The sequence below is a fragment of the Psammomys obesus genome, unplaced genomic scaffold, assembly GCF_907164565.1.
Source record: "Psammomys obesus unplaced genomic scaffold, mPsaObe1.curated_primary_1811, whole genome shotgun sequence".
NCBI classification, from domain to species: Eukaryota; Metazoa; Chordata; class Mammalia; order Rodentia; family Muridae; genus Psammomys; species Psammomys obesus.
In genome coordinates this window covers 28,688,564-28,703,824 of record NW_026596095.1, presented here as the reverse complement: position 1 = coordinate 28,703,824, position 15,261 = coordinate 28,688,564, and the positions used below count along the sequence as shown (strand labels likewise).

The 15,261-nt window shown below is 38.3% G+C and overlaps 1 protein-coding gene across 1 annotated transcript in view; it reads right to left on the bottom strand.

The window, feature by feature from the left end:
* Unc5c (unc-5 netrin receptor C) overlaps positions 1–15,261 on the bottom strand; it is a 307,297-nt gene that overhangs the window by 109,926 nt on the left and 182,110 nt on the right. The window contains exon 3 of the mRNA XM_055628168.1: positions 1,819–1,962. Coding sequence (XP_055484143.1) covers positions 1,819–1,962 — 144 coding nt within the window. The remainder of the gene's footprint in view (positions 1–1,818; positions 1,963–15,261) is intronic.

Here is a 15,261-nt window from a genome sequence, read left to right as displayed (position 1 = left end):
TTTGTGCTAGCCTCCTGCAGTCCTGGCTCCCACCCCCACCCTGCCCTCACTTTCAGGGTTAGCAGAGAAGCGGAGCTTAGCTCCCCAGCAGACCTCCCTGACCTCTTTCCCCCAAGCACAGCATCTTCCCAAGCTGCTTGGTTTAAACCTGGCACATGTCCCCTGCTCCTACCTGTTCATTGTTTACTTTACATAGCGTTTACTTTGTCTCACCAGCTCACTCCCAAAGCATAAAACTGTCCAAGGACAGAAAAAAAAAATCTTGATTAGATATTTGCTGAAGAAATTAACTTTTAAAAATCACAAAGGCAAATAAAGGCTGTAATTCATACGTAGGCTTGAATTACAGGTGAAGGGCAAGGAAATGAAATAATTCACATCTAGTGTGACCACATTGTAGAGATCCTCAGTGATCAGACTGGAGGCTTTGGTGGAGGAGATGGATTGTGACATATAGCTGTTATGTACCGAGCTGTGCCCCACCCCCAAGCTCAAAGGGTTAATCCCAGTAGCTTAATCCCAGTAGCTTAAAATGTGATGGCACTGGGAAAATGACACCTTCAAAGAGGTGATTGATTTAAACTCAGGCTGTCTGGATGGGTCATAATCCAACCTGACTTGTGTCTTGTAAGAAAAAGAAATGAAGAGACATAAAGAGATACCAGGAAGGATCCCGAGAGTCCTTTGAGGACGCAGCAAGAAGGCAGCTGTCTGCGAGATGCAGAGGCCTCAGGAGAAACCAGGCCTGGTGACACCTTGATCTTAGACTTCTAGCCTTCGAAACGACAACAAAGGAGACCTCTGAGTTTAAGCCCCACGATCTCTGGGGTTTTGAAATGGAATTGTGACTTTATGTGACAGGTCTCTGCTATTGTGAAGTGGGGTGGAAGTGAGACGAGATGAGGTCCATGTTTTAGGAAGGCTGCACCGATCAAAGAGAACACTGAAGTGGGGACCAGAAGATGATAGCTTACTGGGAAGCATGAAAGAGGAAGAGAAGGCAGAGATGAGTGTATATCAGGGATGACATCAGTCAATTATGAAGAGAAAGTCTGACACATTAATGTGGTATTGACATCTGCCACAAAATATGATTTAGTAAAATGCTGTGGGGTATAAGAGTTCAACAAATAAAACATGAGTTCCAGGGGTCACATTGTCTGCTAGGAAGAGTGTCAATGTGGAATGTAATATAGGCCCTATCAGCCTTCACACTGCTCCAGTGGGAAGGGCTGTGTGCTCAGAAGGGGTTTTGTGGAAGAACCAGCCCACCCTTCCATTAGCACAATAATGAACGAAAGAAACTCTATAATGAAATCTCTGTAACTATCTAAACCAGAAATAGTCCTGACATTCAATTGATGGTCCTTATTTGAGAGGTACTTTTATGCCTTTCTGAACTGTACATTTTAGAAATTAGCATTTGAGGAGTGTGTTCCAGTACACTAATACAGCTTCAGTGCAAGTAGAGAACCTTGGCCTGGGAGACTTCTAGTTCTCGTAGAATCGCTGTTGAACATTATCTTAACAGGCTAGAAGAATTAGTTACAAAAAAGCAAACAAACAAGCACTCAATTCTTCCATAGCCTGACAGCCACCAGATCTAGAAACAAGTTAGTTTTCTGATGGTTTCTCAGTACTTTGAAAGAACAATTAAGGTGGTTTCAGAGGAACTATGGTTCAAGTGCAGAACTCTGGGGGCAGCTGTTTGAGTTAGAATTCAGCCTAGAGTTCTTTGATGCCAGATCAACCACTATCTAGGCTTCTGCACATTCCCATCAGCTCTGTACCCAAGAATGTCCACATGCAGTGACTCACAGGCAATGCGCACGTATGCCTTCCGACTCTTCGTGGTGCCTGCTGAACTCCAGGCCACACACTGGCACCAGTAATCTTCAGGCCCAAACAGTTCCTCCACCTGCTGCCGCGAAATCTCAATGCTCACTTCCCTCACAATGAGACCTGACAAGAGAAACACAGGTTCAAGTCAAGAGAAGACCTGCAGTGAAGAAAGGAGATGCCTCCACTATCATTTGATGCCACTGATGGCCATCCAGATATTGCCTCTCACCTCTCATTTCCTGAGGACTCCTGTTACTGTACTATACATAGTTGTTCTTTCACTGGCTTTCTCATGTCTTCAATATTCATCAGAAGATGAAAGTGGGGATGGGTTTATAACCCCACAAAGTAGCATTTCTTCCTATCTAATTCGATAATATTCATCTCTTACCAGGCTCTATCCGTCTGTTGCTAAAATGGTATCATCTTGTCTCCCATGTTTGCTAAAAATTCTATCTTATTTATGTAGGTTGGGGTTAAGATGCCCAGGTATTGTAAACAGCCTTTCCCAACAGGGTCTCCCTGTACTTCACAAAAAAGCAAGAAAATAACCTAAATTGATAAAATCAGAAGACATCATTTAAAAACCACTTTAACAGATGTGTTTAAAATATAATAATCAGCCCACCACTTTTTATTGAAATAAATTAAGTTTCAATCAACCAAAGAACATATGATTTCAAAAAGTTTTTTCTGAATAAACATTTAGAATCTCACATGCTCCTCTGTAATTGTAATGAAATCCCAATGAAGTATTTTCAGCTACAGTGTTGAAATAATTTCAACCTCTTGTGTCCTGAGTAACAAAAAGTGAACCAAGGATGTAGGATTATTGTTTCAGTGGTATTTATTTGAGCTGTTAAGGTAACTTCAGAGATTCATTCTGCTATGTGTCTCTTTGCACTGACCAGGGGAGATTATTGGAGTGAAATATGTGGGCAACTGCCAGTTCCCCTGGAGAGTGAATATACACATATCCAAAATAAAGTGTTCATTGAGAGCAACAGCGGACCACCCAAGGGGAGCAAGGGAATTTGCTCTGAGCCATCTATGGACACAGTCAGAATGACAGGATGAATTGCTTTTGTCTATTAGCGTTATATGCATCAATCCATTCATTTTTCCATTGATACTTTATCAAGTATCAGTTATGTTAAAGATATTTTATTAAGCACTTGTAAAATTCTAATGAATGAGATAGTTTATTCATTCAACCTTAGTGAAGTATAGGCAGTCAATGATATATATGGTGAAGAAGGCTCAGATTAACAATGGGATAACACTATTTACTAATGTGGAATAATTATGTTCAATTCTACAAAGAAGTTGTATAGAGATGAGAGAAAATTTCAAGGGAATTCAGTCTACTATGAAAGATCCCATAGGGGTTACTTTATTTATATTATATGTAGAGAGGTATTTAACATTTAGGTAGGAGTAATGAAAATTATGAGATTAGAAATTGAAATGACCACTGAACACTGGCCATAGAGAGCAGTGGTATGAAATGGAAATACAGACAAGAAAGGGTCCAGTTTTGATGTTTGTATTCCAATAAGTCTCCTAGTGGGACTCCTAGAATGCCTTCCGTGATATCACCCAAAGACCTATGGGAAATGCAAGTTCTCAGACCTTACTCCAGATTCAATCAATAGGAAACTTGGGGATGAGACCACCCAGTTTATGGCATTTTAGGAAGCCTGCCAAGTAATGGTGTTTGCTACACTGGAGAATTCTTGTATATAATGCTTAAGACTTTGGATTTCTTTCTAAAAGCCGTGTGTATCATTGAGATGTTTAAAAGTAGAGGACTTGGGCAGAGGATGACTGAATATATATATGTGAGATAGATAATATCTATACATTCACATACATGTGTTTAGAGTTTAGTAAACTACAGAATATTATGATGTTTAAAAATATTTTTTTATCATAGGTGACAGGAAAAGACATGGCTTCAGGACACCTTGAAAGGGGGTACCCAAAATATTTCTTTAATACCTAAGATATATTCAAATAATTTCACTGAATTTAGAGAAATTCATAAGTACCCAACAGAGATAGGTGTCCTCTTATGGAGGAATGAGCAGTATTTTCTGCTAAGAACCTATCGGGTCTGAGTCATAGGCCCTTAGATCTCCTGAAAACTGAATTATACAGAAGCCTAGGAAAACATGTATCATATATCCAGGACAAGGCAAGATCCTGAAAAGACAACTTTATTATCAAATGTTTATAATTTATTATTATTTCAAAGTTTGAGGATAATTAATCCCTTTATATTTATTTACTAGCCAGTTTTCAAAAGGTACTCTCAGGTAAATGTCATAGTCTCACCCTCCATCCAGCTCTGAAAAGGACATAAAGAACTCTACTCATCAATGTTTAAATAGTAGAACAGTTTTCCTAGGGGGAAAAAAAATCACCGCTTTTCTATTTCATGGGTCCTCCTCAGGTCCCAGTTTTCCAACCTTGCTGCCATTTTTCTCTTTAACATGTAGAAATCTGTTTTCAAATAAAGAAATACAGCCTTCTTTCCAGACACCCACCTTCCTTTTCTCCTTATTCTCCAATGTGTAGTGCTTTCGTGCCCCGTCCCCCTATCTTGCTAAAACATATCCTTTTTATGTGGAAGTCCAGTTACGGGAAACAAAACTCCTTCCTTTAAAGTTGCTGCGGGAAATTTACAGGCACCGAAGGGCTGATAAAACTGCAGCGTATATTTGCTTCTAACTATAATGGCTCTTTCTGAAAGGCAGAACAGCAACAAATGGGCCACGGATATTAAAACCACGTACAAATATTTTGTGTCCCGAGATGATAACCTCAGGTCTCATTCCCCTCCCGTTTACTTGAAGTAATTACTGGAAACCTAATTAAATGCCGGTGGAACTTCACCGGGTTCACTGCATCCTTAGGACTGAATAGGTTCATGAATGTTTCTACTAACCACAAATCCGAAACCTTTTAAGAAGCCACAGACCAGCCCTCTTGCTACAGGAGCTATTCATAGTATGAATGTTCTGAATTATGTGGCCCAGGCTCCCTGTGGGCACTGGAGTCTAGCACACATGCAGGGCTGTCTTGAGCTTCACAGACACTCCATTCAGGAGCACATGAACTAGTTACGGTTATGTACAGTTGCTTGACCACATGGCCCACACCATTTACATTTCAAATTTTGATCAGTGACAGAATAAGGAATGACTGCAGCATGAAGTATCTAAATCTTAGAGCTCAGGATTCCCTACAACCCTCTGCATTGCTCAGGCTCTCAGCTGCATAGTTATGTATAGTTTTTTTTTTTCTTTTTCATTGCTGTGGGTAATTTCATTACCTGTGACATTTTGCCCATCAAATAAGAGGTTAGTGACTTCAGTAAAAGTAAGTAATATCTTTCCTTTTTGAAAGCAGAATTTCAGATCTTCTTGAAGTCAAGAAAGAGATGCAAGAAACAAGCCTTCTTGACATCTGAAATTCCATCAGCGTTACTTCCAAGGAAGACTGCTTTGAAGAGCTTTTGGAAACTTGAAATTGGTTTCAGGTTATTTAGGGGTTGGGGGAGTGCTACACGATTTACAAATGAGTAGTTTCCATCACATGTGATAACATCAAAGGTTTCCCATCACTTTCTTTAATAGTGGTATCTCAAAGATGCAGGCTGTTTGAAGTTTGCAGTCATTTGTGTTTATAATAGGATTCATTGTGGTTTGGGAACCAGAGTGCAAGGAGCTGATTAGCTTTTTACACCAAAAACTCTTACAGTGAGTATGAACATACAATTAATAAAGAGGTTTCAAATGGATATGAAAATCCAGATAGAAGTTCACCCTTCTGAGATCTCATATAATAAATAAAACAATGAAACTCTCAGTATTATAATTGATCACAAATATATGTATAACTGATTAAAAAAACATATTCCCACAGAAATACAATATGCAATCCTATCAAATGACTATGTATTAACAAAATAACTGATATTGGTGAAATTTTAAGTTTTATAAGTGAAAAGACAGGCTAAATATTATCCAGCCTAAGGTTGTTAATTTATTTTATGAAAGGTCTTCTTTTGGGAGGAGGAGAGGTGGAAGGATTTCAAGACAGGGTTTCTCTGTGTAGCTTTGGCTGTCCTGGACTCACTTTGTAGACCAGGCTGGCCTTGAACTCACAGAGATACTCAGGCTTCTTACTTCCTGAGTATGAAAAGTTTTCTTTTTTTAAATTTATTTATTTTTTATATTAATCACAGGTTATTTACTTTGTATCCCAACCGTAGCCCCCTCCCTCCTTCCCTCCCAACCCCACCTTCCCTCCCTCATCTTCTTCCTGCCCCTTTCCATGTCCACTAATAGGGGAGGACCTCCTCCCGAAAGGTCTTCTTTATAAGTCATTTTATAAATGTTATGTACGAAGTTGCCGCAGTCATCATGGAGAACTATGGTGTATCAACATACAACATGAATTAATAAATGTAACACATAAATAGTTTCACGTGCAGAAATCATGTAATACCATTAAATACAGAAAAGGTCTTTGACAAAATATAACATCTCTTCATGATAAAAATCATGGACAGTCAAGGGATACATGGGACATTTACCAACATAACAAAGGTAGTATCCAAAAAGCCGATAGGCAACATTATGCTAAATGGAGAAATATTCAAAGTATTTTCCCCAAAATCAGGAAGAATATAAGGGTGTCCACTATCTCCAATAATGTTCAGTATAATTACTTAAGGTCTCAAATACAGCAATAAGACAAAAGAAGAAGATAAAGGGAATGCAAATAGAAAGGGAAATCAAAGTATCTTTATTTTCAGATGTTGTATTTCTCTATATAAAATAACATAGATTCTACCAGAAATCTCCCACAACTGATAAACACATTCAGCAAAGAAGTAGGATACGCAGTTAACTTTCAAAAACCAAAGTCTTTCTATATACCAAAAGTATCCACACTAAGAAGGGAATCAGAGAAATAACACTATTCACGGTAGCCCTGACAAAACTGAAGTTTTTAAAAATATTCCCAATCAAGGAAGTGGACTATTTGCACAATGAAAAAAAAAAAGAAATTTGTGTGACTAACCAATTTCTGATTGGATTTAAGGCCCACTTCACGAGATGAGACCCATCCTTGACACTTGCTCCTATGGCCAAGAACCTGAGACTAGATAGGCTAGGGACCTAGGGGACAATGTTATGCTAAAGAAACATATCCATAAAATGACTCTGCTATAAGGGCATTCAGCTATAATCATAGACCAGTGTCTTACTCAGCCATCATTTCAGAAGTTTTCTCCTGCAGTAGATGGAAACAGAGAGAGCCATAGCTGGACTATGTACACAGAGCTGATGTCTCCATCAGCTCCATCCCCACACAGCTCAGAGAACCCTGTGGAAGATGAGGCAGGAAGATCCTGACAGCCAGGGGGAATGGAGATCATCAAAGAAAAAACAAAACAAAACAAAAAAAAAAAAAAAACATGTGAAGGCACAGAACCTGAGGCAGCGTGCACAGGGCAAGCACAGGTCTAGGACTGACGGTGTCCCAGGGCTGAGAGGGGAAGTGGAGAAAAGCTGGTATCCCTAACTTGGATGCTATCTTCAATCGATAACACTTGCAAAGGATGAATTAGTTTTTGCCAATGGAGTCTTATTTTTAGCCTACAAACCACTCCTAAGGCCAGTCCCCGTGCCCAGCAGAAGCTGGCCAGCACAAAACTAAGTCAATGGTACTTTTGGAGGTTTTCTTGTCTAAGAATTATTTGTTCATTTTTTTAAAAAAAATTTTCTCTATCACCTTTATGTTTATATGTTTTTCCAGTTTTGCGTTTTCATGGAATTTCTATGTTTGCAAATATGTATGTATCTGTATCTATACACATAGATTTGCTTGTGCTTTTTCTTTAGCTCTTTGTATTTCTGTTCATTTGTTTGTTTTCTCTTCTTCAGGTTTGTTTGGTTTTATTCTTTTTCTCTTTTGGATGATGGTTCACTTCTTTTTTTTCTCATTTTTTATTATCATTTATTACAATTTATTCAGTTTGTATCTGGCCCTGGCCCTCTCCCAAACCTACCCCTTCCTTCCTCATTTCCTCCCTGCCCCTTTCCATGTCTACTGATAGGGGACTCCTCCCCTTCCATCTGACCCTAACTTATCAGGTCTCTTGGTTGCAATGTCCTCTTCTGTGGCCTAGCAAGGCTGTTCCTCCCTCGGTGGGGGGGGGGGGAGGTGTCGAAGAGCTTGCCATTGAGTTCTTGTCAGAAATAGTCTCTGTTCCCCTGTTCCCCTTACTAGAAAACCCACTTAGATACTGAACTACCATGGGCTATATCTGGGCAGGGGTTCTGGGTTATATCCATACATGGTCCTTGTTTGGAGAAACAGTCTCATGAAAGACTGCTGTGGCCTGATATATTTGGTCCTTGTAGAGCTCCTATCCTCTCCAGGACTTACTAACTCCTCCTTCTTTCATATGATTCCCTGCACTCTGCAGAAGGTTTGGTTATGAGTCTTATCTGCTTTGATACACTGCTAAGTAGAGTCGTTCAGAGGCCCTCTCTGGTAGGCTCCTGTCCTGTTACTTGCTTTCTCCTACATCCAATGTCCATCCCATTTGCCTTTCTAAGTGAGGATTGATCATCTTACCCTGGGTCCTCTTTCTTGTTTATCTTCTTTAGGTGCATAGATTTAATTATATTTATCGTATCTTATAGGTCTATATAAGTTAGTATATATCATGTGTGTCTTTCTGCTTTTGGGATACTTCACTCAGGATGATCGTTTCTAGGTCCCACCATTTGCCTGCAAATTTCATGATTTCCTCGTTTTTAATTGCTGAGTAGTATTCCATTGAGTAAAAGTACCACAATTTCTGTATCCATTCCTCAACTGAGGGACATCTGGGTTGTTTCCAGGTTCTAGCTATTACAAACAAAGCTGCTATAAACATGGTTGAGCAAATGTCCTTGTTGTGTACTTGAACATCTTTTGGATATATGCCTAGGAGTAGTATAGCTGGATCCTGAGGAAAGAGTTTTAAATGGAGCTACCATACAACAGGGAGATGATGTCTTTCCCCGATACCATAGGTTATCATATAAAACGTTTAGTGCTAGGTATTGGTTATTGTTGGCCAGTGGGGTCCCACAGATCTCCCCTGAAAACATGATAGGCCATTGTCCTTGTTCTTTGCTGCCCTTTGAACACTGATGGCGATACTCTGTTGCTGAAGACACTACAAACAGGAGCCACAAAACACAAAGAAGTCAAGCTAGTACCAACATGGAAGCTTCAGTCCTACTAGCTGTCTTTCATAATGCTAGAAGGGTCTATGCACAATACTAGGAAGGAAAATTAATCAATATTCTTACCCACCTGTGACCTTTATGAGCCTCAATAATATTTGGCTTGGCAAGATAATGTTCCCCGGTACAACAGTGGCGCAAATGGATGCTGTGAGAGGAAGCAACGGCATTCTGATTGGATTTAGAGGCAATTCTGTACATTAGAACTCGTATGGTATCACTAACTGGTCCAGTAACCTGTGATTGTCTAGGTCACAGACCCTCTGGGGGCACCTACTACCATTACACCGCTAAATGAGCATGGTAATAAATAGCGCAGTAGATTATTATCTTCATGCTCACAAACCAATGCACCACTTAACTCTAATCAGACATGGCTCTTTTTCTAGTAGCTGACTATTGATACAGTGACTAACAACTGCCCGGTATGCAGAGTGTAAGAGACTGTGGTACATGTGTATTATACCTTCTTACATGAAGACTCATGGGTCACTTTGGAAAAGGGTGTGGAAAGACTGTAAGATTTACAAGTAGTGGATATCTATAATGGATAGTATTTATTAGACATGACAGGGTTACTTCACGTATCAATACATAGAGGCTGTGGAGATTGGGCCTGTAAAATTTCCAGTATTGCTGGGAGAAAAGGTCTCAGGAGGCCTCATCTCTATGTGAAAAGTTATTGATGGGTGCTGGGAGAAAGAGATGTTTTTGTTTTGTTTTTTAGGGACACAGCTCCTGGGAGTCTAAAAATACTCTACTAGATTGTCCTCCATCGATTCGCATACAGGCAGCAGGAAGTGGGAGTCAGTGGCTTTACAAACAAGAGCACATGACATTTGGAGGGAAGTAAGATGCAGCGGGAGAATTGCAGGTGAAGGAACAAAAGGGAGATTTGATGAAAACACATGCATGCATTAAATTATCAAATATAAACTATAAAGCAAATTTACACACTCTCATGAAACATGTTTTTCCAATGTGGTTATCTATTTATATCTGCAATACAACTGAGTATTTCACCGAACCCCATCCTAAGCAAACAGACTTTGGGGTTATGTGTGCCTGAGCTGCAGTTGTCATTCCTCACAATGACTTTATCCTACAGCAAAAAGAAGTTACGAGACATCATATCCCACAGACTTGCCAATTTAGCTTCCTCTAGCAGCCCCTCTAACAGGGACAGAGCAACAGAACTCTAACAAATCTCATTTCAGGACATTTACAGTTAGAACATGAGCTGTGGGAAATGTACCGGGTTTCAGGTAGTGGTGCTCTGGAATGCATTACAGCACTTTATCGAATTAGTGTGGTCTCCTTCTCAGGCTCTCATTCAGATCTTAATCCTATTAGTCTTCACTAATATGATCTGAAATATGAAACATGCCAGATTTAACTGTCTTAACATAAATTAAATCACAAAACCTTGTCATTCTTTAAAAGGATGTCATATGTTAAAAACTGATAGTTATTCTGACAACCTCTACCTTTCATTGTAAAAATGAAACTACTGTAACTTGAAAGGCAGAACTTCACAATCAAGATACTGGTTTATGTTAGACAAGGTTATTCGACAATCTTTAAACTTTGACAGGAAAGGTGGACACTGCAAACATAGGTAACTATTTTGTCAGACTTTTTTTTTTTTGCAAATTTTGATATAACATTCATCATATAAGTAGACTAATGTAAATGAAAATTACTTATGCAATTGAGAATTGAAACAGTAGTATGCTAGCTTTATTATGACTGCAATTTTGTTAAGATTACTTATGCTGTGATAAGGATGAATTTAAGAACTAAACACCTAAGAAGACAGAGTCATGAATAAGCAAAATCTGAACAGATCAATGAGGAATAATAAGATGAAATCAGTAACAAACTACAACCCTCCAAGGAAAGCTCAGGGAATAGCGGTGTCATTCCTAAATTATGCCAAATAGTTAAAGAACTATAAACAGTTCTTTTCAAAATCTTCCCCAAATCAAAGGTGGAACTCTTCCATATTCCTTTTACCTGGGCAGCATTGTCCTCACATGAAAACTAGACAAGGGCAGTATAAGAAAAAGAAAAGGTGAACCTAGTTATGAAAAATTTCCAAATACTAGTGAGCTGAGTTCAACAGACTGTTGACAGAGAGGATTATTTCTTAAAGAGAGGGAAAGTTCATTGTGCACACATCAAGCAGTGTGGCATCTCACAGAAACAAAAGGAAGGAAAGAACTTTCAGATCCTCCTATTATGAAAAAGGCACTCTAAAAAGCTAACATCCATTTATGGTTAAAAAAAAATCAAATCAAGACAAAACAAAACAAAACAAAACAAATAAAGAAAAATGGTCTCAACAGGTTAGACAGAGAATGACCACAGTGCAACATAATACAGTCCTACATTGATAAAGCTTCAAGTAAGACCATACTTACAGGAAGAGTTGAAAGCATTTGTTCTAATGCGTAGAGCAAAACAGAGAAATTCATCTTCACCACTTTCATTTAACACAGTACTTACTGGAAGCCTTTACCAGAATAATCAGATAAGAAGAGAAGCAAAGGACATTCAAAGAGAAAAAGACAAAATTATACTATCAGCTCTTGGATAATAACATTATCTTTCATATATAAAATTCTATATTTCACCATAAACCTGGAATAATCAACAAATTCATTAAAGTTGAAAAATAGAAACTAATATACATACAATCAGTGCTGTTCCTATAAATTAATGCCAACATAAAAACTTGAAGTGAGCAAGCCCAATTACAATACCCATAACACAAACAAATGAAAGAAAACATTTAAAAATGATATTAAAGACCTATCTCTCTTATGAATATTGATGCAAAATATACCCAATAAAATACTTGCAAAACAAATCCAAAAACACATAAAAGATATCATCCACCATAAGTAAGCTCGTTTCATTCCGGGAATACAGGGTTGGTTCAATATATGGAAATCCATCTATGTAATCCACCATATAAACAAATTGAAGGAGGAAAACCTTATCATAATCATCTCCTTATATGCTAAAAACGAATTTGATAAAATTCAACACCCATTCATGTTTAAAGTTTTGGAGAGATCAGGGATACAAGGCACATACCCAAAAATAGTAAAGACAATATACAGCAAGCCTATAGCCAACATCAAACTAAATGGAGAGAAACATGAATCAATCCCACTGCAATCAGGGACAGGGCAAGACTGCCCACTCTCTCCGTATCTATTCAACATAGTACTTGAAGTCCTAGCTAGTGCAGTAAGACAAATAAAGGAGATCAAGGGGATACAGATCAGAAAGGAAGAAGTCAAAGTATCACTATTTTCAGATGATATGATAGTATCCATGAGTGACCCCAAAAATTCAACCAAAGAACTCCTTCAGCTGATAAACTGAAGGAGTTTATCACTTTCAGCAAAGTGGCTGGATATAAAATTAACTCAAAAAAATCAGAAGCCCTCCTGTATACCAAAGAAAAAGGGCTGAGAAAGAAAAACTACACCCTTCACAATAGCCACAAATAACATAAAGTACCTTGGTGTGACTCTAACCAAGCAAGTGAAAGACCTGTTTGTAAAAAAAATTCAAGTCTCTGAAGAAAGAAATTGAAGAAGATCTCAGAAGATGGGAAGGTCTACCAGGTTCATGGATTGGTAAGATTAACAGTGAAAATGGCCATCCTGCCAAAAGCAATCTACAGATTCAATGCAATTCCCATCAAATTATCAACACAGTTCTTTACAGACCTTTAAAGAACAATTCTCAACTTCATATGGAAAAACAAAAGACACAGAATTCCTAAAACAATCCTGTACAAAAACATCATCTGGAGGTATCTCCATCCCTGATTTCAAGCTGTACTACAGAACCATGGTAATAAAAACTGCATGGTACTGGCATAGAAACAGAATGATAGATCAAAGGAATAGAAAAGAAGACCCAGAAATAAACCCACACACCTATGGATACTTGATTTTTAACAAAGAAGCCAAAACCATACAAAGAAAAAGACAGCATCTTCAACAAATGGTGCTGGTCCAATGAGATGTCTACATGTAGAAAAATGCAAATAGATTCATATATATAACCCTTCACCAAACTAAAGTCCAAGTGGATCAAAGACCTCAACATAAAACCAGACACACTAAGTTTGTTAGAAGAAAAATTAGGGAAGAGTCTAGAACTCGTTGGTACATGAGACAACTTCCTGAACAGAACACCAACAGCACAGGCTCAAAGATCAACAATCAATAAATGGGACCTTATGAAACTGAAAAGCTTCTGTAAAGCAAAGGACACTGTCATCAGAACAAAAGGATAGCCTATAGACTGGGAAAGGTTCTTCACCAACCCTATATCTAATAGTGGGCTAATATTCAGAATATATAAGGAACCCTGGGTAAGATACTCAATCTTCAATCAGAAAGGCAAATGAGACAGACATCAGAACAGGGAACAGGACCAACTCTCCTGTTGAATACTACTGTGCTACACTTATAGATCATTGCCATCATCAGAGACAGCAGCAGATGGGAACAAATACAGAGAGCCACAGACAGACATTATTCAGAGAATGAGAGATCTTAGAACACTCAGACCTAAACGGGATGTCTCTATCAACTTCTTCCTCTCAGGGCTCAGAAAACCTTGTGGAAGAGGAGGGGGAAAGAGTGTAATGGAGAATCTGTTTCTCGTGTCTTTTCTTTTTCTGTTGTTCAATTCTGATGTGTAGCTTTTGTTATATTATATTAATTAATATATTATACTACATTAATTATATTATATTATATTTCCTTGAAGTTTGCTTTATTTTCTAATGAGAGACAGAATGGAGTGGATCTGGATGGGAGAGAAGAAGGTGGGGAGGAACTTGTACTAGAGGGAGAAATCCATAATCAGGATATACCATGTGACTAAAAAAACGATTTTAATAAATGGAAAAATAGTCTGCCTTGTATGAACTATACTCCCATTTATTTAAACCATAATCCCTGTAATTAACACAGGCACAGAGCCCACCAACCATGGCTTACAATGTGGTTCTATGCAGTATTCTTGATATCGATCTACTATAAAACAGTGAATCACACTTTAGAAAATTCTGTAGTTGTTTGAAAAAGTCTAGGATGAACTAGAGTTAGACAGAAATTGGAGAAAATGGAGAATTGGATCATTTGAGATTATCACTGAAGCATGGTTTGGGTACAAAGAAATAGGGAGGGATCAAAGACAATTCCAGAAGAACAACATGAAGTGGAAGAACACAGATGATGAAAACAAGCAGACCATTAGATACAGAGGAGATCACATGTGCTGTGGAAAAAAAAATGACTGTTGAATGAGACAGAAGATAGATTCATGGTGAGCGCTGAGTGGCAAGCCTGTAATGTGTGCTGTGTGGAACAGGAAGACTAGAAATTATAAATAGGTTAAATGACATTTTTTAAAAATGGCACGTGCTTTAGGAAGATTAATCTGTGTTTGCTAGTAATTTGACTTGAAGAGTGTTTCAATAATTTTCATTTTAATTATTATAAAATTGTTTCAGATCTATGACCTTACAACAAGTCATTTATCAGAAGTGTTGAGAGGCTTTTGCGGGTGTGTGTGCGACCTTCTGAAAACACTGATAATGGAAACCAGGTGTATGCATCAGGAATAATAACCATTTGCACTACGGGCCTTTCTTTCTGCACTTGCTCCAAGTGACTTGGAATCGAGCATTAAGAGCTGTCACTCTGAGTGACTGCCATTCAGAACAGTCCAGACTTCATACTCCGTTCTTGGGGGAGGCACTTTTGTTTCTCCTAAAAGCTCTATTCTTTCTATGCTAAATAAACTTTAAAAAAACATAACGTAAAGCTTATATTTTTAACAGTTCAGCTCTCTTGGGACTTTTATTACTGCAGTGGAACAAATTCCCATCAAACATACAAGGTGGGCATTAATGTGGGTAAGAAAATTAATCCGGCTCTGTATTTGTACCTGCCTTTAGGCAAATCTTAAAGTCGTTAAGGATTGAATTCCTAATATAACACGAGATTTTTCTGTTTATTTATTTTAATCTTGGGTTGTGAGAAGAAGATGTCATCAGAATTCGAAA